The sequence below is a fragment of the Oreochromis aureus genome, linkage group 1, assembly GCF_013358895.1.
Source record: "Oreochromis aureus strain Israel breed Guangdong linkage group 1, ZZ_aureus, whole genome shotgun sequence".
Taxonomy (NCBI): Eukaryota; Metazoa; Chordata; class Actinopteri; order Cichliformes; family Cichlidae; genus Oreochromis; species Oreochromis aureus.
Genome location: NC_052942.1, coordinates 4,852,111 through 4,878,449, shown reverse-complemented (window position 1 = coordinate 4,878,449; position 26,339 = coordinate 4,852,111). Strand labels below are relative to the sequence as shown.

The 26,339-nt window shown below is 40.2% G+C and overlaps 1 protein-coding gene across 3 annotated transcripts in view; it reads right to left on the bottom strand.

Annotated features, from left to right (window-relative positions):
- adamts17 (ADAM metallopeptidase with thrombospondin type 1 motif, 17) overlaps positions 1-26,339 on the bottom strand; it is a 244,039-nt gene that overhangs the window by 55,709 nt on the left and 161,991 nt on the right. For all 3 annotated transcript variants that reach the window (XM_039598209.1, XM_039598238.1, XM_039598269.1), the window contains exons 11-13: positions 23,790-23,891; positions 23,496-23,641; positions 22,593-22,759 (exon numbers count right to left, since the gene is read on the bottom strand). In XM_039598209.1, the coding sequence (XP_039454143.1) occupies positions 22,593-22,759; positions 23,496-23,641; positions 23,790-23,891 (415 nt within the window). The remainder of the gene's footprint in view (positions 1-22,592; positions 22,760-23,495; positions 23,642-23,789; positions 23,892-26,339) is intronic.

Genomic DNA, 26,339 nt, shown 5'->3' with positions numbered 1-26,339 from the left:
AACCACACACACACTTAGTTAGAGGGATCACTTATAGGTGAAAGTTTAATCTGTTTTGCTTGGGGTTGCTTTTAGACTATATTAGGAGGAGCAAACATATTGGCAACCTTTGAAACCTTTGGAACTTCTGTTATGAAAATGATTATAAGCATCTATACACAATTGCATTTTGTGCTTATTAAAGAGCTGTCGCTCCTTGGTCAAGTGAGGGTCAAAAACTTTTGGTTGGCAGTAGTAATATACCTATAGCTTTTTCGGTGCCACCAATGCTTTTATCATGCCATTACACTTTCTACTGACTATCCTCCAAACAGGCATCACCTTTTGTTTACACCTTTATCTCTGCATCTCAGAGGTCAGCTGAAACAAGCCCCACACCTATATAAAATACACTAATCAGCCACACACACTGAGGGCCGGCTGTGCCAGGTCCATCGGAGCCACCATACCTTTTATCATGCCATTACACTTTCTACTGACCATCCTCCAAACAGGCATCACCTTTTGTTTACACCTTTATCTCTGCATCTCAGAGGTCAGCTGAAACAAGCCCCACACCTATATAAAAGGCCATAATCAGTCACACTGTATTTTTCCTCACTACTTTACATCGGTCATTGAGAGCACAACACTTCGTTCATCAGCACGGACAACAACCCTAAGAGCGTTCTTTTTAACATGGACAGCATATATGGTAGGTAAAACAAGACTATTAACGGATTCTTAAATTTATACAACTGTATATCAAAAAATATTCAAACTGTTTTCTCTTCTAAACAAAAGCCTGATTTTTAGGAACTTGGTACACTGGGACACCCCACGCGGCACTTACACAAGGTTTGTATTTCTTCTTCTCACACAAAACAGATTGTGCCTCATTGTTTAGAAGCAATCTTACCTGTTTCACACATAGTAACATTTAAATGTGTATTTCTCATTCTTTCTACAGGATCACAAAGCTATATAGGGCAAACAACACCTCTAACTAAGGAGTGCAGGATGACGTCGGCATCAACCATGACGAACAGCCAGAACATCGCCCAAGCCACAGAAGCTCTAGAGTGCGTGTACAGGTATATGTACCGATGCCCCTCATCGTAAAAAGCAACGCTGTAAAAACGTCGTAGATGGGTCTAAATTTAAGTTAGAATAGCAAGGCAGTAATAGGTATGTGTATACCGTTAAATATAACAGCGGAGCAGTTATACTTCGCGTAGATTGTGGTGAGGGAGTGTTTGGGGGAGTCACAAGTCATGTTTGCGCTGTCTTGGACAATGTAGTCATCCCAGAGATGCTGTATGTTTCCCAGTGGAACAGTCCAACAGGCCCTGAGCTTTACAGTGCGAGGCTGATCGTTTCAACCGTAGACCCGATGACTTTATTTTTCTCAGTGTATGTGATGACAGGGAAAGTTTTATAGCTGCCAGAGGGGTTGAAAACTGGAGGTTAAATCCTTACCCTCTGAGCATAGAAGAGCCGCACTACATGGTTTAAGGATATGGTTTTTATACAGTGGCATAAATGTGTGTGTCTATGCAACAAAATATAAAATCTTTTTATTGTTCCCATTTTCAGAGCGAGACATGCAAGCGTGGGACCTCTCAGACTCCCCACCGCCTGCGCTGCTAATCCAGACCCCACCACATCCTCCCCCCTCTCCTCAGCTGCTGCAGGATCCTACAGGATCGGGTCTGTGTGAGGAAACCATTATCGACATCAAGCTTGCAACCCATCACCTGGTGATGTTGGCATTAAACGCCTTTCTACAGGAAACATGCTACGGATGTCGAACAGCTCAACCCAGTCAGGTGCAACACAGTTGTTTGCTCGAACTGCCCGAGTATTACTTTGACACCTACTACGACGATGTGATGCTGAGGCTCAAGACATTCCGATTCATCCCTGCCATTCGCCTGTTTGTACGCTCGTACACAGTCGATGGGACTAAAACACAATTCAGCAGAATTGCAGAACACACCATGACTGAACTGAGATCATCACAACATATAGTATGCGCAATTAACGACAATATTGCACAGCTGCTAGAAGCAAGTTGTTATGCCCGTCGTGTTAAACCAGCCATGCTTCGCATGATTGGTAACTACTGGGCTGGGAGACACCTGGTTTAATGTATGTTGTTCAGTATTCATTGTCTGTGTGAATGAAATAAAAGACATGTCAACACCGACACCTTAGTCATTTGCGGTCGACTTTGCTTATACAATAGAGAAAAGCAACAATACAGCGTGTTTCTCTGCTCCAAGACATCAGCAGGCCTTTCACACGGTAAGCATGTCTGTTATACCCAGCGCATAAATGTCTGTATGTCAGTGCTGATTATACAAACCCTGTTTAAAATGTGACACATATGTTGTCCGAAAACAAATCCTCTAAATTTGCAAAGTTACTGATTTAAAAATATATTTTCGAATTTTTAGTTGCATGACAAACATACGATAGACTCTTGAGCGTATTTATTTATATAGCTACATTCACAATGGTATAGACGTGCTAAATAAAAGAAGCTCAAGCACCAAAACACTCTAATGCAAGCCTCTAAACTGTATGTTGATAAGTGCATAAAGTGTACCTCTACCTCTACAGCTGAAAACAGTTTGTATCCGCACTCTGAGGCTCTGCTGAATTGTTTTTAATATTGCACTTTTTCACGAACTGCAGATGATGAATTTCTCTTTATTGGACATAGTGTCCTTAAGCTATTGTTGCTCATACTTAAAGAGTTCCCTAGCTACTTCTTTACTATGTCAGTAAACTTTTTGAAAAGGAAGGCGTTGTAGATTTAAAGAAACATCCTAATTGAAGCAAAGGCAAAAAATCGGAATGAATTTTATGTGACTGTTCATATTAAAGCCAACAACAAGTGAAAATCCAAAACCGGCTCCAATCCTTTGTATTAATGATCTCCCTCTCTCTCTCTCTCTCTGTGTGTGTGTGTGTGTGCCCTCACAGAAGGAAGGACACAGCAGGAGCTTTTTCAAACGCGTTTCCAATCATTTTTTACAAGAAGTGTAGCTCATACGATGGTATAAATGTATTATTTATGATACTTTATAAATATGAAACTCTAAAGATTTTGAGTTCATGCAAATTGTGAAACAAGAATCTAAATATTTTGTGTCACAATGATTTCTATAAAAAGCATGTTGTTTATGGGCATAATGTAACAAATCTTTTGTGGGCCCTATTAATGATCAATGGTGATTGAAGAGGAAGCTTGAACCCAGGCTCCGGACATCTTCATGACAAGTGACAGCGCAGACATCTACTAATGAGAGAACACTGTGATATGAAGCATCGTTAAAGTGTCACTTCAGTAATGTTTTTAATAGATGTCTTTAAAACACTAAACTCTAATTTCTGGGGCTTTATTTTAAGTTTACAGAATATAACATGTGGTAAGACGACGAGTTTTACTTCTCACAGGTCGTGTTATGTGTATCTATTTATCATGTATGCTACTTTGCTCTGTGGACTGTAAAATGTTTCATTGTGTTCATGAAATAAACCAAACTTTCGCCGTCTGAATCTTTTACTGTTTTTCTGCTTTTGTTCACTCCAAGTTTGACAAACCCACAGACATCCAGAGTTAACTCGCTAACAATGTGGAGCAGTCTCAGTGTATTTAGCTGCTTTTACCCTAAACACAACCAACTGAGAGAAACGCTTGTAGTCCTCACTTTGGTCATTTGAACGCTGAAGGAGATTTGCTCCATAGACACCTTATACTAGTGTTTCCTGCACTTAATCCATCAATACTATGTTCTATTTAAATCCGGATTCCTTTTATAGTTTGCAGTGAAATTTCTTAAACCACTGCTTAATGTGACAGAAGTACACGTCACTCTTTACTAACACATTTGTAGATAAGTTATTGCTGAACCACACAGCTAGCAGGCTCACACACTCTTTAGGTTTTTGAAGTTTTGTGTGTGATGGTTTAGTCTATCAAACCTTATCCTTTTCTCCCCAGTATCACAACAGTATGACTCCCAAAGTATGGATCAGTAAACAACCAATGATTCTAAAGCCAGAACAGAAAGATACAGTTGGAAGATGCATGATTGCGTTTTTATGATGCATAGTAAAACTACCCCCTCTTCTTCTTCTCTGTGTTGTTGTTGTTGTTCTTGTGTGTGTGTGTGTGTGTGTGTGTGTGTGTGTGTGTGTGTGCCTTAGAAGTCAAATAATACATTAGCCACACTTAAAAAAACAAAAAACATTTGAATTTCATTTAGAACTGAGATTCTAAGTTGTAAGCAGAAATCTTATCCTCAGCCACAAACATGTTTCCCCACTTTCACAATGCTGAGGTGTCAAATCCACAACCCCCAACAGATGGTTTGTTACACGCGGGTGTGAAGGGCAAGCTTTACTCACACAGCCTCACACACAGTAGATTTTTAAAGTTTTTGGGTACAGTGGTTTAGCCACAGATGTGACTTATACTTTTGATAAAGACCACTCCACCTGTTTATTTCTTAAGAAATTAAGCTCTTATTTATACATGTCTACACAATAATAGACACCGTGTGCTCTGTGACATTATAGTCTTCTACTGCTGCTTCCATTGGTTTGCATTTTAATCTCTCAACCTTTCAGGTTGTTATGAACGACTTATATTTCTAACATTTTGTGATATAAAAGTGAACCATGTGGGTTTTTTAATTTTCTGTGTGATGGAAGGACTTAAGACGCAAGTTATTTAAACAATTCTAAATGACAGTGTGATGGCCATAGTACTTAGTGTGGGCCAAATATGTTAAGGATAATGTTTATCAATGTAAAATTGCAAAGAACCTTTGAATAGATTATAACATTTTGTAAACAGTTACCTCAGATCCTGTACTGTCAGATCTATGTATGTAAGGTGAAACTTTCCACAGTACTTACACTTAAGTAACTAAACACATAAAGTCACCCTTTACCAATAATCCACTGCTCCTTGAAAAAGTAGCACAAACAGACAACTGACTCAGCAATGATGAGTAGAGCTACCCGAGGCGAGACTCAAGCAGAAGAAAATTAAAAGTTTTGGTTTTATGGCTCGAAAAATTAAAGAAAGTATGTTTAATAATTCAACAAGACCTACACTTTCAACACACGTACATTCAAATTTTGGATCAGACTAACATCGATGTTGTTCAATAGTTTTTATCCGTTCAAAAAAGCCATTTTACGGCTTTAATGTTTCCAGCTGATAAGGAGAATGAGTGCATTTCATCAAATGGGCGTCCAAAGGCTTTAAACATCCGCTTTGTCTGTAAAGACAGTATCAAACTACAGAGCATTGTTTTTACTAAAATTCAACATTTTCAGATGAAAATTTGGCTGCTTTTTTCACTGTAACACCCCCTCAATGCCATTTTTAGGATATTCTCGGTGATCCCATTTTTATCATATTTATGCTTTTGGGACTGAGGGTATCTAATACGCACGTCGTCACAGTGTATTGTACTACCAACTGTGAGGGCTCTGCTTTTGCTTTGAGCAGACTGTTTTTTATTTTGTCTCCTGAGTGTGTGTTTTTCAAACGAGATCCTCCTCCTCAGTTTGATTTTGTTACCACAAACTTTGTGTAAAGTTCACAACAGAGGTAAAGAGATTTAAACACACCAGTTTAAGGAGGCAGCGGTTGGACCAGCTGCGCAGGGCAGGTGAAACAGAGAGTGTCCGGGGAGATGTGCAACAGAAGCAGAGGGAACATTTTACAAGATGATAAATGGCACATTTAGGTGATTAAGGATTTGTTGATAAGATTAAAAGACACGGCCGTCAGAGTTCAACAACATTACAGTTTGATTAAATAAAAAGTTTTAAACTACACAAGGTTCATTTTCTCCTCTGATAGTAATCATATTAAACATGTCAAGAAAGAAAGAGTACAAAGAAAAATAGTAAAGGTGTGTCTAATTCAACTCTTCCTGTGAACCTTATATGGTGATGGCCAGAGGGGCCGATGGCGCGATATGGCAGCCTAGCCTCTGTCAGCCTGCCCCAGGGCAGCTGTGGCTACAACAGTAGCTTGCCTCCACCTGTGTGTGAATGTGAGAGTGAATGAATAGTGGCATTGTAAAGCAATTTGGGTGCCTTGAAAAGCGCTATATGAAATCCAATCCATTATTATTATTATTATCATTATTATATCATCCCTTAATATGTTCGGTGTTACAAACTTGAAGAATCAGAGAAAAGATCATCAGACATTAATCAGTTTTCAGCCTTCATTCATTCATATTGAAAAGTTGGAAATCTTCCCTGCTAGACCAAAGTGTAGCGTTTAACACCATTGGCCATAACATTTTATTACAGCTATTATTAAATGGAGAGGCCTCTTCACACACTGAGGTTAATTATGAAGCTCCACATGCTTCTGTGCAAAGACCAGTTCTGTTTACATTCCCCAGAGAACTCACTTCGATCATACTCACTGCAGTATATATCCCCCCCGACGCTAATGCTAGGTTGGCCATGAAAGAACTTTCTGCAGCCATTAACAAACACCAGAATAAACACCCCGAGGCTGCTTTTATTGTTGCTGGCGACTTCAACCACACCAACTTAAAGACAGTCCTCCCCAGATTCCACCAACATGTCTCCTGCCACACCAGAGGAGACAAGACTTTAGACCATGCTTATTCCAACCTGGCTGGAGCCTACAAAGCAACACCCCTCCCCCACATTGGACAATCGGACCATCTCTCCCTGTTCCTCACACCTAGTTATTCACCACTCATCCAACGTGTGAAACCTGCTGTGAGGACAATTAAAATAATGTGGCCAGAGGGACAGACGCAGTGCTCAGGACAGATTTAAAAACACAGACTGGAATATGTTCACCCACACAGACCTGGACCAGTACGCCTCATCTGTACTGGATTACATCTCGAAACCACAGACAGTGTCACCACCCAGAAACGGATCACCATGTACCCCAACCAGAAGCCTTGGATGAACCGGGATGTTCGTCTCCTCCTGAAGGCCCGCAACACCGCCTTTAGGTCAGGAGATGCACACGCCTACAGTACAGCCAGGGCTAATCTAAAGAAGGGCATCAAAAAGCCAAACACCATTACAAAAAGAAGGTGAAGAACACTTCTCCAACTCCAACCCCGACGCATGTGGCAAGGACTCCAGACCATTACAGACTACAGGACCACCAAACCCTCCCCACATCCTCTGATGCCTCCTTCCTCAACGAGCTCAACAACTTTTATGCTCGTTTTGAGCGAGGAACCCCACAACCACAACCATAACAGACATGACGCCAGACCACCAACCTCTGACTCTCTCCCCACCGATGTAGGAGCGGTGCTGAGCAGGATCAATGTCCACAAGGCTGCAGGTCCTGATGGTATCCCAGGCGTGTTCTCAGAGCGTGTTCTGGGAGCTTGCAGGAGTGCTCACAGACATATTCAACCTGTCCTTGGCCCACGCTGTGGTACCGGCCTGCTTCAAATCCACCTCCATCGTCCCGATACCCAAAAACTCCAACCCATCTAGCCTCAATGACTACCGCCCAGTAGCCCTCACCCCCATCATCACTAAGTGCTTAGAGCAGCTGGTCTTAGCACACTTCAAATCCTGTCTCCCCCACCCTGGACCCCCACCAATTTGCATACCGCCAGAACAGGAGCACAGAGGATGCAGTCTCCATCGCACTGCACTCTGTCCTCTCACACCTGGACAACAACAACACCTACGCCAGAATGCTGTTTATAGACTTCAGTTCAGCATTCAACACAATCCACCCCTCACAACTCATCAGGAAACTGACAGACCTGGGCATCAGTTCCCTCATCTGCAAATGGTTACTGGACTTCCTGACCAACTGCCCCCAACATGTCCGGCTGGATAACCGCTGCTCATCTACCATCACAATGAACACCGGTGTACCACAGGGCTGTGTGATGAGCCCTTTCCTCTACTCCTCTTCACCCACGACTGCAGACCTGCTGATGGTTCCAACACCATCATTAAGTTTGCAGATGACACCACGGTGATTGGCCTCATCAGTGACAACGATGAGGCCGCCTACAGGAGGAGGTGGATCGTCTGGCTGAGTGGTGCGACACAAACAACCTGCTGCTTAACACCGAGAAGACTAAGGAGCTCATCGTGGACTACAGGAGGAATGCTGACCCACATCCACCCATCCACATTAAGGGGGACGGCTGTGGGCGTGTGAGCAGCTTCAAGTTCCTGGGAGTCCACATCTCCGAGATCTCACCTGGACGACCAACTGCTCCAAGCTGGTCAAGAAGGCTCACCAGCGCCTCTTCTTCTTGAGGACTCTGAGGAAGAACCACCTGTCCTCAGACATCCTGGTGAACTTCTATCGCTGCACCATCGAGAGCATCCTGACCAACTGTATAACAGTCTGGTACGGGAACTGCTATGGGCAGAAATCTGTGCCATCAGAAACTGAATTTGAATAAGTTAAATTTGAATTTGAATTACTCGGATTGAATCTGAATTGTAACTTGAATGAAAGCTTTTGAAAACTGAATTTGAATTAGTCTAATTTGAAATTGAATTTATGGTTTGAAAATGAATTGATTTGCTTTGAAACTGCATTTTATCCTTTAAAAATTCAGCTCTCGAATAATTTCAGATTCACTTCTCACCATTCAGTTTCAGTTCCAAAATTCAGTTTTTTGGGACTTACATCCGGTTCCGGTTCAAGCGCAGATTAATAGAACTACAGACTGATAGCGTTACTGACGGAATCTACAGCGTCTTGAGCTGAATTAAGACTTCAGAAGTTCATTCGTCATGTCGAATGACCAGCGGATAAACTCTCAGGTTGGTAATAAATGTATTACATGTATAAGAACAAGTGTCATGTTAACAAATGATAGCCGTACAGTAACCTTTATGCTTATTGTAGCTGCTAGCTAAAAACGCTAATTTAGCGTAGTTTGCCCTGGATTCAGCTTTGACAAACAAATATGATCGTCTGTTTCTAGTAGAATTCCAAAGTTGTCATCTTGTACCCTCTCAGAGCCCTGTATGCTTGCAGAGACCCCTACAGTAAGGAAACATGCAAAACGCTGTCCAAACCTTTGTATTTGAGCTTTATTTATGTCTTACACAGCATCCCAACTCTTTAGCTAACTTAATAACTTTAGCTAAAGTGAATAGTTAGTCTAATTCATTAGTGCAGCATTACTGGATCACCTCTGTTTGAAGTGATATAATATGATATACAACTATCACTGAAACAGCAAACTTTGTAAATAAACAACACTTCTCATTCTCTAAACGTTTGGCCACAGCTGTAGATTACACTATCAGTGCTTGTTCACTCTTGACAATAATTACATTTCTAAATTCTCTTTGTGCATTTACAGGTAAACAATATCTAATATTTTATCTAAATGACTGCTTTGTCTTTGAAAAGGTGAAGAGCCTGAGGCCGGTGACACTCCAGTTCTACTCTAAGTACATCCTTACGGTGGCTCACAGGACAAGGCCACATTCCTGTCCTGCCAGAAGAGAAGAGAAACTTCAGAGTCTCCATGAAGTTCAACCACACCTGTCATATGGAATATGACAGGGGTCTCAAACTCCAGTCCTCGAGGGCGGTGTCATGCAACTTTTCCATGCCCTCGAGGACTGGATTTTGAGACCCCTGCTGTATGGTGTTCATGCAGTTTTCTACCCCAGTTACAGCATGTCTGACTGCCTGTTCAGCATATGCAAAAATATATGATGAGTTTAAGCATGTGATGACAAAGGCCTTCCATTATGGTGTTTGTCATCACATGTCACAGACATCTGGATGATCATTTGGAATAAACAAAAAAACAAAAACTTGTTACTTCATCTTTTATCTTTATTATTATTATTGTTCTTATTTTACATTTTTCATTGTTAGGCATTGGGTTTATTTGTAGTAGTCCTTTCCAGCTTCTCTCCCTCTTCCATATTACTGTGTCAGCTTGTCAGCATCTATTTGGGTTTGGGAGTGGAACAGGAAGTAAGGAACAGAAAGTGCCATTTAAACCACGAGAGGTTCTTATATTTCAGAAGAAGGATTAATTCAAAAGAAATGACCTCAATGCCATATTTTATTTAGGAACCCTAGAGAGCACTTTGCAAAATAACACATTCTTATAATTTCACCCTCAGATGAGCCAAGCTACGACTGTCAGGGAAGGTGATGTAGGTACAGAGCATGTGAGAGTGGTTAAGTTAATGTCTCTTGTCTAGATGAAGGCACAGGAGGGATCAATGGCACGGCGTGAGAGATTCAGTATCTTCAGTCTTCAGTGGACACTCCATTTCTGGCACAAAACACCTGTAAAAGATGGTCGATTTAGGAGGTGACCCGACAACTTCAGCCTGTCAAACATAGCAATGGAGCAGTATGTTTAAAAAAAAAAAAAATCTAATTAAGCATGCACTCAGTACCCTAAGAATTATCATGGTAGTTAAACACAGTGATAGTTGTATATCATATTATATTACTTCAAACAGAGGTGATCCAGTAATGCTGCACTAATGAATTAGACTAACTATTCACTTTAGCTAAAGTTATTAAGTTCGCTAAAGAGTTGGGATGCTGTGTAAGACATAAATAAACCTAAAATACAAAGGTTTGGACAGCGTTTTGCATGTTTCCCTACTGTAGGGTCTCTGCAAGCATACAGGGCTCTGAGAGGGTACAAGATGACAACTTTGGAATTCTACTAGAAACAGTCGATCATATTTGTTTGTCAAAGCTGAATCCAGGGCAAACTACGCTAAATTAGCGTTTTTAGCTAGCAGCTACAATAAGCATAAAGGTTACTGTACGGCTATCATTTGTTAACATGACACTTGTTCTTATACATGTAATACATTTATTACCAACCTGAGAGTTTATCCGCTGGTCATTCGACATGACGAATGACTTCTGAAGTCTTAATTCAGCTCAAGACGCTGTAGATTCCGTCAGTAACGCTATCAGTCTGTAGTTCTATTAATCTGCGCTTGAACCGAACCGGATGTAAGTCCCAAAAACTGAATTTTGGAACTGAAATTGAATTGTAGAACTGAAACTGAATGGTGAGAAGTGAATCTGAAATTATTCGAGAGCTGAATTTTTAAAGGATAAAATGCAGTTTCAAAGCAAATCAATTCATTTTCAAACTATAAATTCAATTTCAAATTAGACTAATTCAAATTCAGTTTTCAAAAGCTTTCATTCAAGTTACAATTCAGATTCAATCTGAGTAATTCAAATTCAAATTTAACTTATTCAAATTCAGTTTCTGATGGCACAGATTTCTGCCCATAAACTGCTCTGCCTCGGACCGGAAGGCGTTGCAGAGGGTCGTGAAAACTGCCCAGCGCATCGCCGGAGCACCACTTCCTGCCATAAAGGACATCTACAGGAAGCGGTGTCTGAAAAGGGCTGGGAAAATCATCAGAGACCCCAGTCACCCATCACATAGACTCTTCACCCTCCTGCCCTCTGGGAGGCGCTACAGGAGCCTCCGGACTAAGACCACCAGGTACCGGAACAGCTTCTTCCCCACAGCTGTCAGACTCCTGAACTCTGCCTCCTGACATCTGACCCACGTTAAACTCATGGACTGAACATACACACACCCACAACCACTAGCACTTTACCACTACTGTATAGTTCTGTGTAGATAATCATTCTGTACATACGATAATTTTTAATCCCACAACTGTTTATAACTTACATAGTTCACATTCTGTATAACTGTATATCTCAGATTTCTGTATAGTTTTTATTTCATATATATATCCTGTTCATAGCCTGTACATAGCTTGTACTCACTACAGCCTGTACATACCTATAGTTATAGAATATTCATAACATACTTCACACTGTGTACATTATAACATACCATAATAGACCCATTTCTGTAATATACTTACACATCTCTATTATTGCTAATTTATATTGTAATATATCTATATCACGACTAAAGCACTTTCTGGATAGATGCAAACTGCATTTCGTTGCCCTGTACCTGTGACATGTGCAATGACAATAAAGTTGAATTCTATTCTAATTCTATTCTATTCTATTATACGTGCTTTAGAAGGCATAGCGTACATTTTCACTGCTATGCATATGATACCCACTTTTATTGGTTAAACTGCCGGGATGTCTTAGACACATAATGAGCTTTAATTTTCTGCTTCTAAGTTCAGATAAAACTGAGGTTATCGTAACGGGGAGTAAAAATCTTAGAAACACTGGCTAACAAAATCCTTACTCTGGACGGCATTGAGCCGCCTGTTGTAGTGATTTGGCGCATTATAAGTAAAATTGAAACATACAATCCCATAGCACAACATCAACATTTATTTATATACAAAAATAAAAATGCTTTTTACAGAAAAGCATTGTAACTTCATATTTTATCAACGATTACGCGGGTACATAGGGTAAGTCCTCATCATTATCCCATAGCAGTTCCGGTAATCTCTCAGGACCTTGGAAGGGTGGCCATGCCCAGTCTACCTCATCAATGTCTGGAGAGTCACCGAAATACAAAAAATCTTCCTCGTTGTCAGTGTCCATAGTCCACAGTTGTGGTGGTGAATGGGGTGGGCTCCACTCTGACACTGGTGAATACGGTGCGTCTTCACTCCAATCTTCAAATGCAAGGTTGGTGGATGGCTCTTCAGAGAGTAAAGATTGCCCAGCATCCCTGATAGTACCAAGTACCAAGTATGTACCAGGTTCAGCCACTTTGATGGTTGATTGAGCAGAAGGGCTGGAAGATGCCATTTTCATGGAGAATTTCAAGCCCAACAGATGAGAATTCCAAAGTTGCAACTGCTAGAGAGACACGGTGGCCAACTCTACGGTTTTTGAAAATTGTTGCCACTCCTACCCACAACCTTTAAGATCAACCCACTTCCAGATCACGCCCCCTCCTGTTATTTTAAAAAGAAGACCGCCGTCTCATTCCTCCAAACCTTTTTTAGCTCAAAAACCAGAAGTATGGCCTCTACAGCCCTGCGCCACACTGAGGAGGAGGAAAGTTCTGCGGCCGAGGGCACAATAGTACCCGACACGCCCGGTTACTATCGCCCCTTGGAGAAGCAGCAGCAGCAGCAAGCCGACGAGCTTGACGGTTGGGCATCTTCTTTTTTCATCGATACCGTGAAAACCGCGGTGTATCATCTAGTCAACCTAGTAATCAACAGGTACCTCACTGACGAATGCAACGGCTGTAAGTCCGATCACCCCCGCCAGAAACAACACGAGTGTGTGCAAGTCTTGGAGGATGACTTTTACGCTGAAAATTATCACAGCATCAGAAAAAGACTCCTCACCCCACGTTTCATTCCATCTATTCAACGGCTTCCGATTGCTCGCAACATCAAAATGGACGACGTCAAAGTCCGCATGGTGGCGGAAACTCTCTTGCACGAACTGAAATCGGAAAGGAAAGTCTTTGACGCCATAGCCGAGGCATACACCAATCTGGTGGGTTTGGACATGGTGAAAATCAGACAGCTACGGTTGGTCGCAGAGTGTTACAAAGGAGGCTGCTAATGTTTTCTCTGAAAGACTGATTTTTCTTTCTTAAAACGTGTAACCTGCATTTTACCAAACAATGTATCCAACATTTAGTGCATTTTTAAAACATGTACCAGCGTAATCGTTGATAAAATATGAAGTTACAATTCTTTTCTGTAAAAAGCATTTTATTTTTGTATATAAATAAATGTTGATGTTGTGCTATGGGATTGTATGTTTCAATTTTACTTATAATGTGCCAAATGACTACAACAGACTACTCAAGGCAATGCCGTCCAGAGTAAGGATTTTGTTAGCCAGTGTTTCTAAGATTTTTACTCCCCGTTACGATAACCTCAGTTTTATCTGAACTTAGAAGCAGAAAATTAAAGCTCATTATGTGTCTAAGACATCCCGGCAGTTTAACCAATAAAAGTGGGTATCATATGCATAGCAGTGAAAATGTACGCTATGTCTTCTAAAGCACGATAATGTAAACAGAACTGGTCTTTGCACAGAAGCCTGTGGAGCTTCATAATTAACCTCGGTGTGTGAAGAGGCCTCTCCATTTAATAATAGCTGTAATAAAATGTTATGGCCAACGGTGTTAAACGCTACACTTTGGTCTAGCAGGGAAGATTTCCAACTTTTCAATATGAATGAATGAAGGCTGAAAACTGATTAGATTAATGTCTGATGATCTTTTTCTCTGATTCTTCAAGTTTGTAACACCGAACATATTAAGGGATGATATAATAATGATAATAATAATAATAATGGATTGGATTTCATATAGCGCTTTTCAAGGCACCCAAATTGCTTTACAATGCCACTATTCATTCACTCTCACATTCACACACAGGTGGAGGCAAGCTACTGTTGTAGCCACAGCTGCCCTGGGGCAGGCTGACAGAGGCTAGGCTGCCATATCGCGCCATCGGCCCCCCTCTGGCCATCACCATATAAGGTTCACCATATAAGGTTCACAGGTAGAGTTGAATTAGACACACATTTACTATTTTTCTTTGTACTCTTTCTTTCTTGACATGTTTAATATGATTACTATCAGAGGAGAAATGAACCTTGTGTAGTTTAAAACTTTTATTTAATCAAACTGTAATGTTGTTGAACTCTGACGGCCGTGTCTTTTAATCTTGTCAACAAATCCTTAATCACCTAAATGTGCCATTTATCATCTTGTAAAATGTTCCTCTGCTTCTGTTGCACATCTCCCCTGACACTCTCTGTTTCACCTGCCCTGCGCAGCTGGTCCAACCGCTGCCTCCTTAAACTGGTGTGTTTAAATCTCTTTACCTCTGTTGTGAACTTTACACAAAGTTTGTGGTAACAAAATCAAACTGAGGAGGAGGATCTCGTTTGAAAAACACACACTCAGGAGACAAAATAAAAACAGTCTGCTCAAAGCAAAAGCAGAGCCCTCACAGTTGGTAGTACAATACACTGTGACGACGTACGTATTAGATACCCTCAGTCCCAAAAGCATAAATATGATAAAATGGGATCACCGAGAATATCCTAAAAATGGCATTGAGGGGTGTTACAGTGAAAAAAGCAGCCAAATTTTCATCTGAAAATATTGAATTTTAGTAAAAACAATGCTCTGTAGTTTGATACTGTCTTTACAGACAAAGCGGATGTTTAAAGCCTTTGGACGCCCATTTGATGAAATGCACTCATTCTCCTTATCAGCTGGAAACATTAAAGCCGTAAAATGGCTTTTTTGAACGGATAAAAACTATTGAACAACATTGATGTTAGTCTGATCCAAAATTTGAATGTACGTGTGTTGAAAGTGTAGGTCTTGTTGAATTATTACACATACTTTCTTTAATTTTTTCGAGCAAAAAACCAAAACTTTTAATTTTCTTCTGCTTGAGTCTCGGCCTCGGGTAGCTCTACTCATCATTGCTGAGTCAGTTGTCTGTTTGTGCTACTTTTTCAAGGAGCAGTGGATTATTGGTAAGGGTGACTTTATGTGTTTAGTTACTTAAGTGTAAGTACTGTGGAAAGTTTCACCTTACATACATAGGGCTGACAGTACTGGTTCTGAGGTAACTGTTTACAAAATGTTATAATCTATTCAAAGGTTCTTTGCAATTTTACATTGATAAACATTATCCTTAACATATTTGGCCCAGCATAAAGTACTATGACCATCACACTTTCATTTAGAATTGTTTAAATAACTCGTGTCTTAAGTCATTCACACACAGAAAATTAAAAAACCCACATGGTTCACTTTTATATCACAAAATGTTAGAAATATAAGTCGTTCATAACAACCTGAAAGGTTGGGAGTTTAAAATGCAAACCAATGAACGCTGAAGTAGAAGACTATAATGTCACAGAGCACACGGTGTCTATTATTGTGTAGACATGTATAAATAAGAGCTTAATTTCTTAAGAAATAAACAGGTGGAGTGGTCTTTATCAAAAGTAGAAGTTACATCTGTGGCTAAACCATTGTCCCCAAAAACTTTAAAAATCTACTGTGTGTGAGGCTGTGTAAGTAAAGCTTGCCCTTCACACCCGCATGTAACAAACCATTTGTTGGGGGTTGTGGATTTGACACCTCAGCATTGTGAATGTGGGGAAACATGTTTGTGGCTGAGCATAAGATTTCTGCTTACAGCTTAGAATCTCAGTTCTAAATGAAATTCAGATGTTTTTTGTTTTTTTAAGTGTGGCTAATGTATTATTTGACTTCTAAGGCACACACACACACACACACACACACACACACACACACACACACACACACACACACACACAAGAACAACAACAACAACACAGAGAAGAAGAAGAGGGGGTAGTTTTACTATGCATCATAAAAACGCAATCATGCATCTTCCAACTGTATCTTTCTGTTCTGGCTTTAGAATCATTGGTTGTTTACTGATCCATACTTTGGGAGTCATACTGTTGTGATACTGGGGAGAAAAAGGTAAGGTTTGATAGACTAAACCATTACACACACACAAAACTTCAAAACCTAGAGAGTGAGTGAGACTGCTAGCTGTGTGGTTCAGCAATAAACTTATCTACAAATGTGTTAGTAAAGAAACTGCAAACTATAAAAGGAATCTGAATTTAAATAGAACACTAGTATAAGGTGTCTATGGAACAAATCTCCTTCAACGTTCAAAATGACCAAAGTGTGGACTACAAGCGTTTCTCTCAGTTGGTTGTGTTTAGGGTAAAAGCAGCTAAATACGCTGAGACTGCTCCACATTGTTAGCGAGTTAACTCTGGATGTCTGTAGGTTTGTCAAACTTGGAGTGAACAAAAGCAGAAAAACAGTAAAAGATTCAGACGGTGAAAGTCTGGTTTATTTCATGAACACAATGAAACATTTTACAGTCCACAGAGCAAAGTAGCATACATGATAAATAGATACACATATCATAACCTGTGAGAAGTAAAACTCGTCGTCTTACCACATGTTATATTCTGTAAACTTAAAATAAACCACAGAAATTAGAGTTTAGTGTTTTAAAGTCATCTATTAAAAACATTACTGAAGTGACACTTTAACGATGCTTCATATCACAGTGTTCTCTCATTAGTAGATGTCTGCGCTGTCGCTTGTCATGAAAATGTCCAGAGCCGGGGTTCAGCTTCCTCTTCAATTACCATTGATCATTAATAGGGCCACAAAAGATTTGTTACATTATGCCCATAAACAACATGCTTTTATAGAAATCATTGTGACACAAAATATTTAGATTCTTGTTTCACAATTTGCATGAACTCAAAATCTTTAGAGTTTCATATTTATAAAGTATCGCAAATAATACAATAATACCATTGTATGAGCTACACTTCTTGTAAAAATGATTGGAAACGCGTTTGAAAAAGCTCCTGCTGTGACCTTCCTTCTGTGAGGGCACACACACACACACACACACACACACACGCGCGCACACACACACGCAGAGAGAGAGAGAGAGAGAGAGAGAGGGAGATCATTAATACAAAGCATTGGAGTCGGTTTTGGATTTTCACTTGTTGTTGGCTTTAATATGAACAGTCACATAAAATTCATTCCAATTTTTTGCCTTTGCTTCAATTAGGATGTTTCTTTAAATCTACAACACCTTCCTTTTCGAAAAGTTTACTGACATAGTAAAGAAGTAGCTAGGGAACTCTGTAAGTATGAGCAACAATAGCTTAAGGACACTATGTCCAATAAAGAGGAATTCATCATCTGCAGTTCGTGAAAAAGCGCAATATTAAAAACAATTCAGCAGAGCCTCAGAGTGCGGATATAAACTGTTTTCAGCTGTAGAGGCTAACTTCATGCACTTATCAACATACAGTTTAGAGGCTTGCATTAGAGTGCATTGGTGCTTGGGCCTCTTTTATTTAGCACGTTTATACCATTGTGAATGTAGCTATATAAATAAATACGCTCAAGAGTCTATCGTATGTTTGTCATGCAACTAAAAATTCGTAAATATATTTTTAAATCAGTAACTTTGCAAATTTAGAGGATTTGTTTTCGGACAACATATGTGTCACATTTTAAACAGTGTTTGTATAATCAGCACTGACATACAGACATTTATGCGCTGGGTATAACATGCTTACCGTGTGAAAGGCCCCACCGATGTCTTGGAGCAGAGAAACACGCTATATTGTTGCTTTTCTCTGTTGTATAAGCAGCGCCCGTAGGTCAGAAACGCTGTGTGCGGGTAGCAAAGTCGGCTCCAACGCACATCTAGGCATCCGTGTGAAAGAAAGGTGTCGCTGCAGCTAGGCTGTCAGGATAGTCAGGCTTTTATTTATATTTGCATTCTGGTGCATTAAAACTAGCAGCCTCTGTGTCCCGCTTGGATCATCATTCCGAAAATTCAGATATTTAAATAAAATGGTGAAATGGCTAGTGATGAGGAAAGAATATGTGTTTGTTTTGTTTTTTTTTGTTTTTTTTTTACAAGTATCACAGTTTATTTCTAAAGGAATACCTGTTATTTGTGACACTCTGTTTGAAACTATTAGCCTCTGTGTGTTTCAGAGCGGCAAAGAAAAGTAAAATGCTCCTAAACTAGTTAAATTAAATTAAAAGTAAAATGCTCGTGCTGATGAACAAAGTGTTATGCTCTCAAGGGCCGATGTAAAGGGTTGGTGTGCCTGGTTAGGGTGTTTTTATATAGGTGGCCTTGGTTTCAGGTGACCTCTGAGATGCAGAGATAAAGGTGTAAACAAAAGGTGATGCCTGTTTGGAGGATGGTCAGTAGAAAGTGTAATGGCATGATAAAAGCATTGGTGGCACCGATGGACCTGGCACCGTCGGCCCTCTGCCATAAGATAAGGGAGACTGTTTGTATTGAAAACTATGGCAGTACAATTGAGATGCTCTTGATAAGGATGACCTCTTCTGCTGACTGTAGGGGGTCTAACTGTTGCAGAATTAAGAATCCCTGTTTATTTCTAAAGGAATGCCTGCTGTTTGTGGTATTCTGTTTGAAACTATTAACCTCTGTGTGTTTCAGAGCCCTAAAGAAAAAAGCAAAATACCCCTAAAACTAGTTAAATTAAATGCTGCGTGTGAATGTGTGTTTTTTTAGAAGGTGGAAAAACTTTCTGTTTAAAAACTATTAGCCTCTGTGTGTTTCAGAGCCCTAAAGAAAAATACCCCTAAACTAGTTAAATTAAATCATCTATGTCTAAATAACAGAACTCGGAGACCTATACAATCCTTTAAAAAAGAGTTTAATTAAAACACATAATGGTTTCATTAAATAAAACGCTATTAAACACATGTAAACACATATGACCTCTGAACTCACAAGTCCGTTCACGCGCAAAGTCCGTTCACGCGCACACATGGACGCGGAGGGGGTGTGGGGGGTGTGGGGGGGGCAAAAAAAGCTATAGGTATATTACTACTGTTGGCGTTATGATCAGCCAATCTACTGTGAGCTTGACTGGAGCTGTGGAAGGATCGCAACACACGCTTACAAGATATGTATATCAGGTTATTTTTATGATCTCTTATTTGTTTACATTTTTTGATTAAGTTTTAAGTAGTACCATTTAAGTAAGACATTTATTCAATATATTACACATCAGTTTCAGTTGTGGATGTGCTGGCCTTTGTCTGGGGAGAAGGTGAGAGGTGAGACAAAGTGCAGCTGTGGTTATGACATAACCACACACATACATACACATAGTAGTAGGCTCATTTTGTGGTAAAGAGTTCAGATTTAATTCTGCTATAACTGTAAGAGTGCCGGCGTACGCGACCGAGCTGTTTCAGGAAACCGATCTGCTGATTCCAGCGATAAGCGACAGCGGTGAGACGAGCTGTGGGGGAAAACATCTGCATGGAGGCGAAGACGCGATGTTCTTTTTAAACTGTGTCACAAGTTGTCAAACAGAACATTTGTTGTTTTGAGTTGACGTATCCATGTAATTTACGCAAGAGGGGGCGTTCTAATACCCCGATGTATAAAACTGTGTTCTGAAGTTTTGGAGATAGAGATCTGATGCTGTCTGCGATCAGGGTTAGATCTCTCCGCACGTGTGTCATTAAATCTTCGTCTAATTTCACCCGGCCGGATCAGTGGTCATTATTTTGTATTCCTCCTTCAATTTCTGAACCCTAACAATAGATACACTTATGGTATCAGTTTAAAATTCCCTTCGCCTTGTTCTCAAGTTATCGCATTCACAAGATTTTCAGCTAAGGGGTAAAAACTGTATTCAGTATTATTCTGGAAAAATTAGTAATGTAGTTATTCAGAAAGAAACACGACTGGAGAACTTTACCTAACATTTTTGTGCATACAGTGTGTGCTTTTACTTTTTACACTCCAACTGGAGTGATTTAAGTGGTTTTTCTTACCTGTTCTGTACCTCTGGGATCCAATTACCCAGGGGTCTAGAGGATGCTCTCACATTTAACTTATTTAATATATTTGCGCTGGCATCCAATTCAGTTGAGTTGATTGATTTCCCCCAATTCAAAATTACAATATTTTTAAATTAATGCCTCCTACACGGCAATCTACCCATCCCAGACTCAGTACTGGCTTGTTAATGGCTAAAATTGTGGGACCAGATATTGGGGTAAAAAACCATAATCCAATATGATCCATTAACCTAACCACTTATGTTACTGACATTATGGTTAATTATAAAGTAAAATGGATTAAGAGTTACATATATGTCACGGTACTCTGTCTGTGACCCAGTGTGTGTACTTTCTAGTGTGAGTTAATATTATTTGATTTGTTGTTATTCATGCTCATAGTTCTTTTTATGGTCTTGTGCTTATGTTATAGTTTTAATCTTTAAGTTTCTGTCTCGGTGTTTTGCTGGGTCTCACTTGTTTCGTGGTCTCCGTGCTCCATGCTCTCCTCTGTCACTCATGTCTCCATGTCACAGTGTCAAGTCCACGTCTTCGTGAATGTGTCATGATTCCTGTTTAATTTTGACACTTCCTGTGTTCAGTGTTTTCACTTTTGCTTCCTTGTCTTATTATATGTAATTAGTCCCAGCTGTGTTTCCCTCATTATCCTCTGTGCATTTTTCAATTCAATTCAATTTTATTTATTTATATAGCGCCAAATGACAACAACAGTTGCCTCAAGGTGCTTCATATTGTAAGGTAGACCCTACAATAATACATACAGAGAAAAACCCAACAATCATATGACCCCCTGTGAGCAAGCACTTTAGCGACAGTGGAAAAGATAACATTACAGCACTCTGACTTTTTATCAGCCTGGTACAGTGCTGAAGAGAAACCTGGGGTTGTTCTTATTTTCTTCAATCAGTGATGAATAGTAAGATGTTTTAGCTTTACAGAGGGCTTTCTTATAAAGCAACAAACTATTTCTCCAGGATAAATGATGATCTTCTAAATTTGTGAGTTGCCATTTCCTCTCCAGCTTACAATTTATCAGCTTTAAAGTGCATGTTTGAGAATTATACCAGGAAGTCAAGTGCTTCTGATTGGACCCTCTATTTTTCACAGGAGCTACAGTATCCAGACTCATACGTAGTGAGGAGGTAAACTTATTAACAAGATAATCGACCTCTGTTGTGTTGGTACAATCCACCCATTGATAACAGTGGGTGGATTGTATTATTAAATTAGTTACAGCACTTCCAGAAAGATCTGCTGTGATGAAGCCTACTCCTCCTGATAAATGTTATCAGGAAGTGATCAGAGAAGAGAGGGTTTTCGGGAAACACTGTTAAATGTTCAGTTTCTATGCCATATGTTAAAACAAGATCTAGTGTGATTAAAGTGGTGGGTGGGTTCTTTTACATTTTGAGAGAAACCAAATGAGTCTATTAACGAATGCCGTGTTGAGGCTGTCATTTTTAGCATTGTTTGAGCAAGAACTAAATCAGATAAAAAGTCAGAGAAATCAGACAGAAACTCTGTGTAAGGCCCAGGTGGACGATAGATGATCACAAATAAGACTGGTTTTTGAGTTTTCCAGCTGTGGTGGACAAGGCTAAGCAGCAGCTGCAGGGGTCCAGAGAGGCCTCAGCCACCTCTGGACCCCCAGAGTTTTTTAAAACTGTACAGCCCGTTCAGTCGTCTGTCTACGCTTGAAGCTCAGCCGAGCAGTCTTAGCCTCCTGTCTCCGCTGAGAGCTCAGGCGGGCCAACAAGCCTCCTCCATCGTTAGCCGAGAGCTCAGGCAAGCCAACCCAGCCTCCTCCGTCGTCTGCTGGGAAATCGGGTGAGCTTATCCAGCCAGCTACTTACTCCACATTGCTGTTAGAGCCTGAGAAGTGTCGTGAGTGGACTGTGTGCACTGCGCAGCTCCAACTAGCTCTGTCTCTGCCAGAGGCCTCCACACCGTCTGGTTCTGATTCAGCTTCGCCACAAAACACTCCGACAATATATGATTTGAAAAGCACTGCCATAGTTTTGAAACTGACATCTGACGCCCAGACATGCTTCCAGACAAATTTATAAACCGCCGATGTGCTTCAGAGTTTTACAAACTACACACTATTGAAAGCCATGAAAAAGGCAAAAGGCAAAAGGTACTGTGAGGGTACTGTGCAGTATGACGTTTTATGGAACTCACCATCATTAACAATAGCAGTCAGCATGCCGCCCTTCTTGTTGGCTTGTTGGTTGTAGGATAGACACTGCAGATCTCTGAAGCTGGGTGACCCCTTGGGACAGGGAGGGGCTTCACAGGCCTTGTGTTCCACACTGGTCTGTGGGCAGTGTCGCCCACCTGGACCAGGTCTGTGCGCACGCACACGCACGCACACACACACATACAGTGTGAACACTTAGTTTAGAAAACAAGAAGTCTGGAGCGTTAGTATTAAAGGAATACATGTAAGCATTACATACATTTCATAATACCTGTAAGGACCTTTTTAGTACTAAAAGCAGTATTTATTTAAACCTTATTCAGTTGATTATTACATGCAAAGTGCCTTAGACCTCATACTTCTTTTTAATAGCCAGCAAGCGAACACCTCTTCTGATTGTAAAAAGAAGGCAAAAAGACCATTGCTATGTGACCTCACTTTACACTTTATATTAGCGTGTGGTCTTAATCAGCAGCTGCAGTGTTTCTGTTTCACAGTCAGCATATGTAATATATAAATGAATACATTTTTCAGAAGTTGGACATTTTGGTATTATAAATCCTTTGTTAACTGATCTTATGAAATATTCTAATCATTTGGCATGCTTACTTTTTTTGTTCATCATTTTTTTGTCCATCAAAATTAAAATGAAAAAAAAAAATCTTGAGATATGTTAAAGTTTACCTTTGAGATTAATTTACAAAAGAAAAGTTTTTGCAATATTTTAATTTTTCAGATATATTAACTTCAAATACTTGTGATGTTAATGAGACCAAATTTGAAATCATAACAAAATGCCCCCTCTTTGCTTTTTGGTCTTAGGTAGGTGAATGTGTAATATTAGTAAGCAAATACACAGACACACAGACAAACAGGTGACGTACGGAGGGTTGTCACATTTCCTCTGTCTGAACTGGACTCCAGTACCACAGGTCCTGCTGCATAAGCTCCACTGGCTCCATGGACTCCAGTCACCATCCACATGCTGAGGGATGGGAGTCTTACTGACACATTCGCCTGCCCTGCACCACTGACAAAAACATATTAAGATGTTTTCACAAATACTTTATTCGTAATTTATTCAAGCTAACACGCAATATAAGCTACTGGCCTGAACGACCTATAGCTCTAAGGATTTGTGAATGGATGCAGATTGTTTTTGAGCAAAACAGTCCTACCTTGTCTGCCCCACACTCTGTTCCGTCCAGGGGAGGATCCAGTTTAGTCTTGCAGGATGTCTCTCCCTCTATTAAACACCACAGCCCAGCACACATAAGGTGCTGAGACATAAAGATGATAACATGAATTCCCATATAAATGCCGGTGTTAACATAATATGTTCAATGTTTCAATTAATTTCCCACCAAACTCTTTCAAAACATATTGTTTCTTTTGTCTTGTCTTTTTAGTCAGTAAATTAAACACAAAACTTCTTGTTAACATTCCACAATAAAAACTAAGCATATGAGCATCTACTACCAATGACAAAATAATAATTATATATTAAACAGAAAAAAGAAAAGGAAAAAGGGACCTGTCTCCACCACAACTCGAGCTTGAAGACATGCACGTAATCCCCCAGGGGGTGAGAGGAAGATTTTTATACATACAGTTTTTTTTAAACCATTAATTTCTTCTAATGAAAACTAATGGTTTTGTGGAATTGTTAGACCCTTACTTTTCATACTAAAAATGTTAAAAAGCTGGTCACGGGCAAAAATATTTGAAGGGTGGGACATTATTGAAAAAATTTGAGAAACAGTGGTCGGTGTGCGTATCTCATTTATGTAAATCCAGCTGTTCAGAAGCAACCACTAAGCCCCCAAAAAACATCAAGTCAGAGAGAGATAATATCGTTTTTGACAGCTTCTTAAATTTTAAAACGCATATAATAATCTCACTCTTTCTGTAAACTTTCACCAACAGAATATTAGTCAGCCCATCCCTTCAATTAGCAGTACTGCTTTTCTTGTACTTAACCCAGTCATATCCCTAATTCTTTGGCTTACCACACAAACCACCAAATCATGTAAATATACTGCACAGTCCATCAACCCACCACAATATGGTGCTGAAAGATGGCTTTTGCATTCCTCAAACCAAATGCCATCACATTTTAGGAACAGAACCAAGATGGAGTAATAAAAGCTGACACTTCATGTGCTCTTTTTGACAATGCACGTGTCAGTAACATTTTCTGATCAAACCACAATAAAACCATTCCTCTTTCACTCTTTTGCACCAACAACCATGGAGATCCCCAAGTTGATGATGAATACCATGCCTAAGCATGTACTCTACCTCAGCTTCTAGACATTTATGGTTCCAAAGAGAAACTAAAAATGCTGGCAAATAGGCTGTGCATCCCCTACATCAAGGTCATGCTCCACTCAATCCGTGCAAGAAAGCACATCTCCTGGCAAACCTAGATACTGTATTTCAAAATGAGTTTACAAGCCTGAGCTTCTGACAAATGGTCCAGATTCCACTAGCTACCAAAAGGGGACTGACAACTGTATCTCCTCCTTGACAAATAGGAGAAGACATGACAAGGTTTTAACAAATTAACATGAAATAACTTCACCGGCTTCTGATGACCAGGAGCTGAAATCAAATAGTTCTTGGCCTATAATGGTGAACTCACCAGTGGAGAAAGAGCCAAGGACTAAACTCACACAACGTAGCGCAGCGATCATATCTCTCTTTTATTTTAGCCTGTGATGCAACCAATGTCTCCCTTGCCAGCTCACCTGCAAGAAATAAATTGTTGCCTAAACCCATTCACATAGTTATTTCAATTGTTGGATTATCTGTGGCCACCCATCCTTAAACACAGACAGTGGACATCTAAAAATATATATAATATGAAAACACCTGAACTCAGTGCATGATAAAGTTATGACTTTTGCCTATCCCCCAGCAATTTTCAAACTTGGACCAACAAGTGAGAAAAAATGGTGTTAACTTCATTTTAACGAGATTAAGGCTGACAGCACTAATTTATATACTTCAGTTTGTTGTTTTTTATGGTTTTGGTTCTCTTTATTGTTTTCTGCTTGTGTTATATTTATAGTTCCAAGTCTTTAGGGTTCTGTCTCTGTGCCCTACCTGTGTTCCATGTTTTTTGTTTAACTACTCTCAGAGGTCTGCGCGCCTACCAGATCACATCCTGCATGTCCACGTCCTGCACATCCTGCTCAGCCATCAACCAAACGACACCGTCACCGGTCACCTTCCAGGCCTCCTGAGGTTCCCTGCTTCCCTTTTCTCTCTCGTCAGGGTCCTGGAGGGTCTCTTCTTTGTCACCGCCATTGTCCTCCGGATCCATTGGCCAAGGATTATCGCCATCATGGGTGAACCTCCAGAACCTCCAGATCTGCTCCGCAGTTGCTGCCACTTCCCACAGCGGTCATCCTCCAGAACTGATTCATTGCCACCGCTTCCAACGTGGTTGGCCTCCTGAACTGATTCGTCGCTGTTGTTGCCCACTTGGTTGGCCTTCTTAACTGTCTCCTTCCTGCTGCTTCCCACACGGCCGGCCTCCTGAATTGTCTCGTTGTTGGCGCTCCCTAACATGGACGACCTCCAGAGCTGTTATCGCTGATGCTTCCCACACAAGTGACTAACCGAAATATTTTCTTTGTTTGTTTGTTTTTCTTGTTGTGGACTTTTTGGTTCCTGTTTTGTACTTGTGGTGTAAATATTCTGTATTTACATTCAAGAAGGCA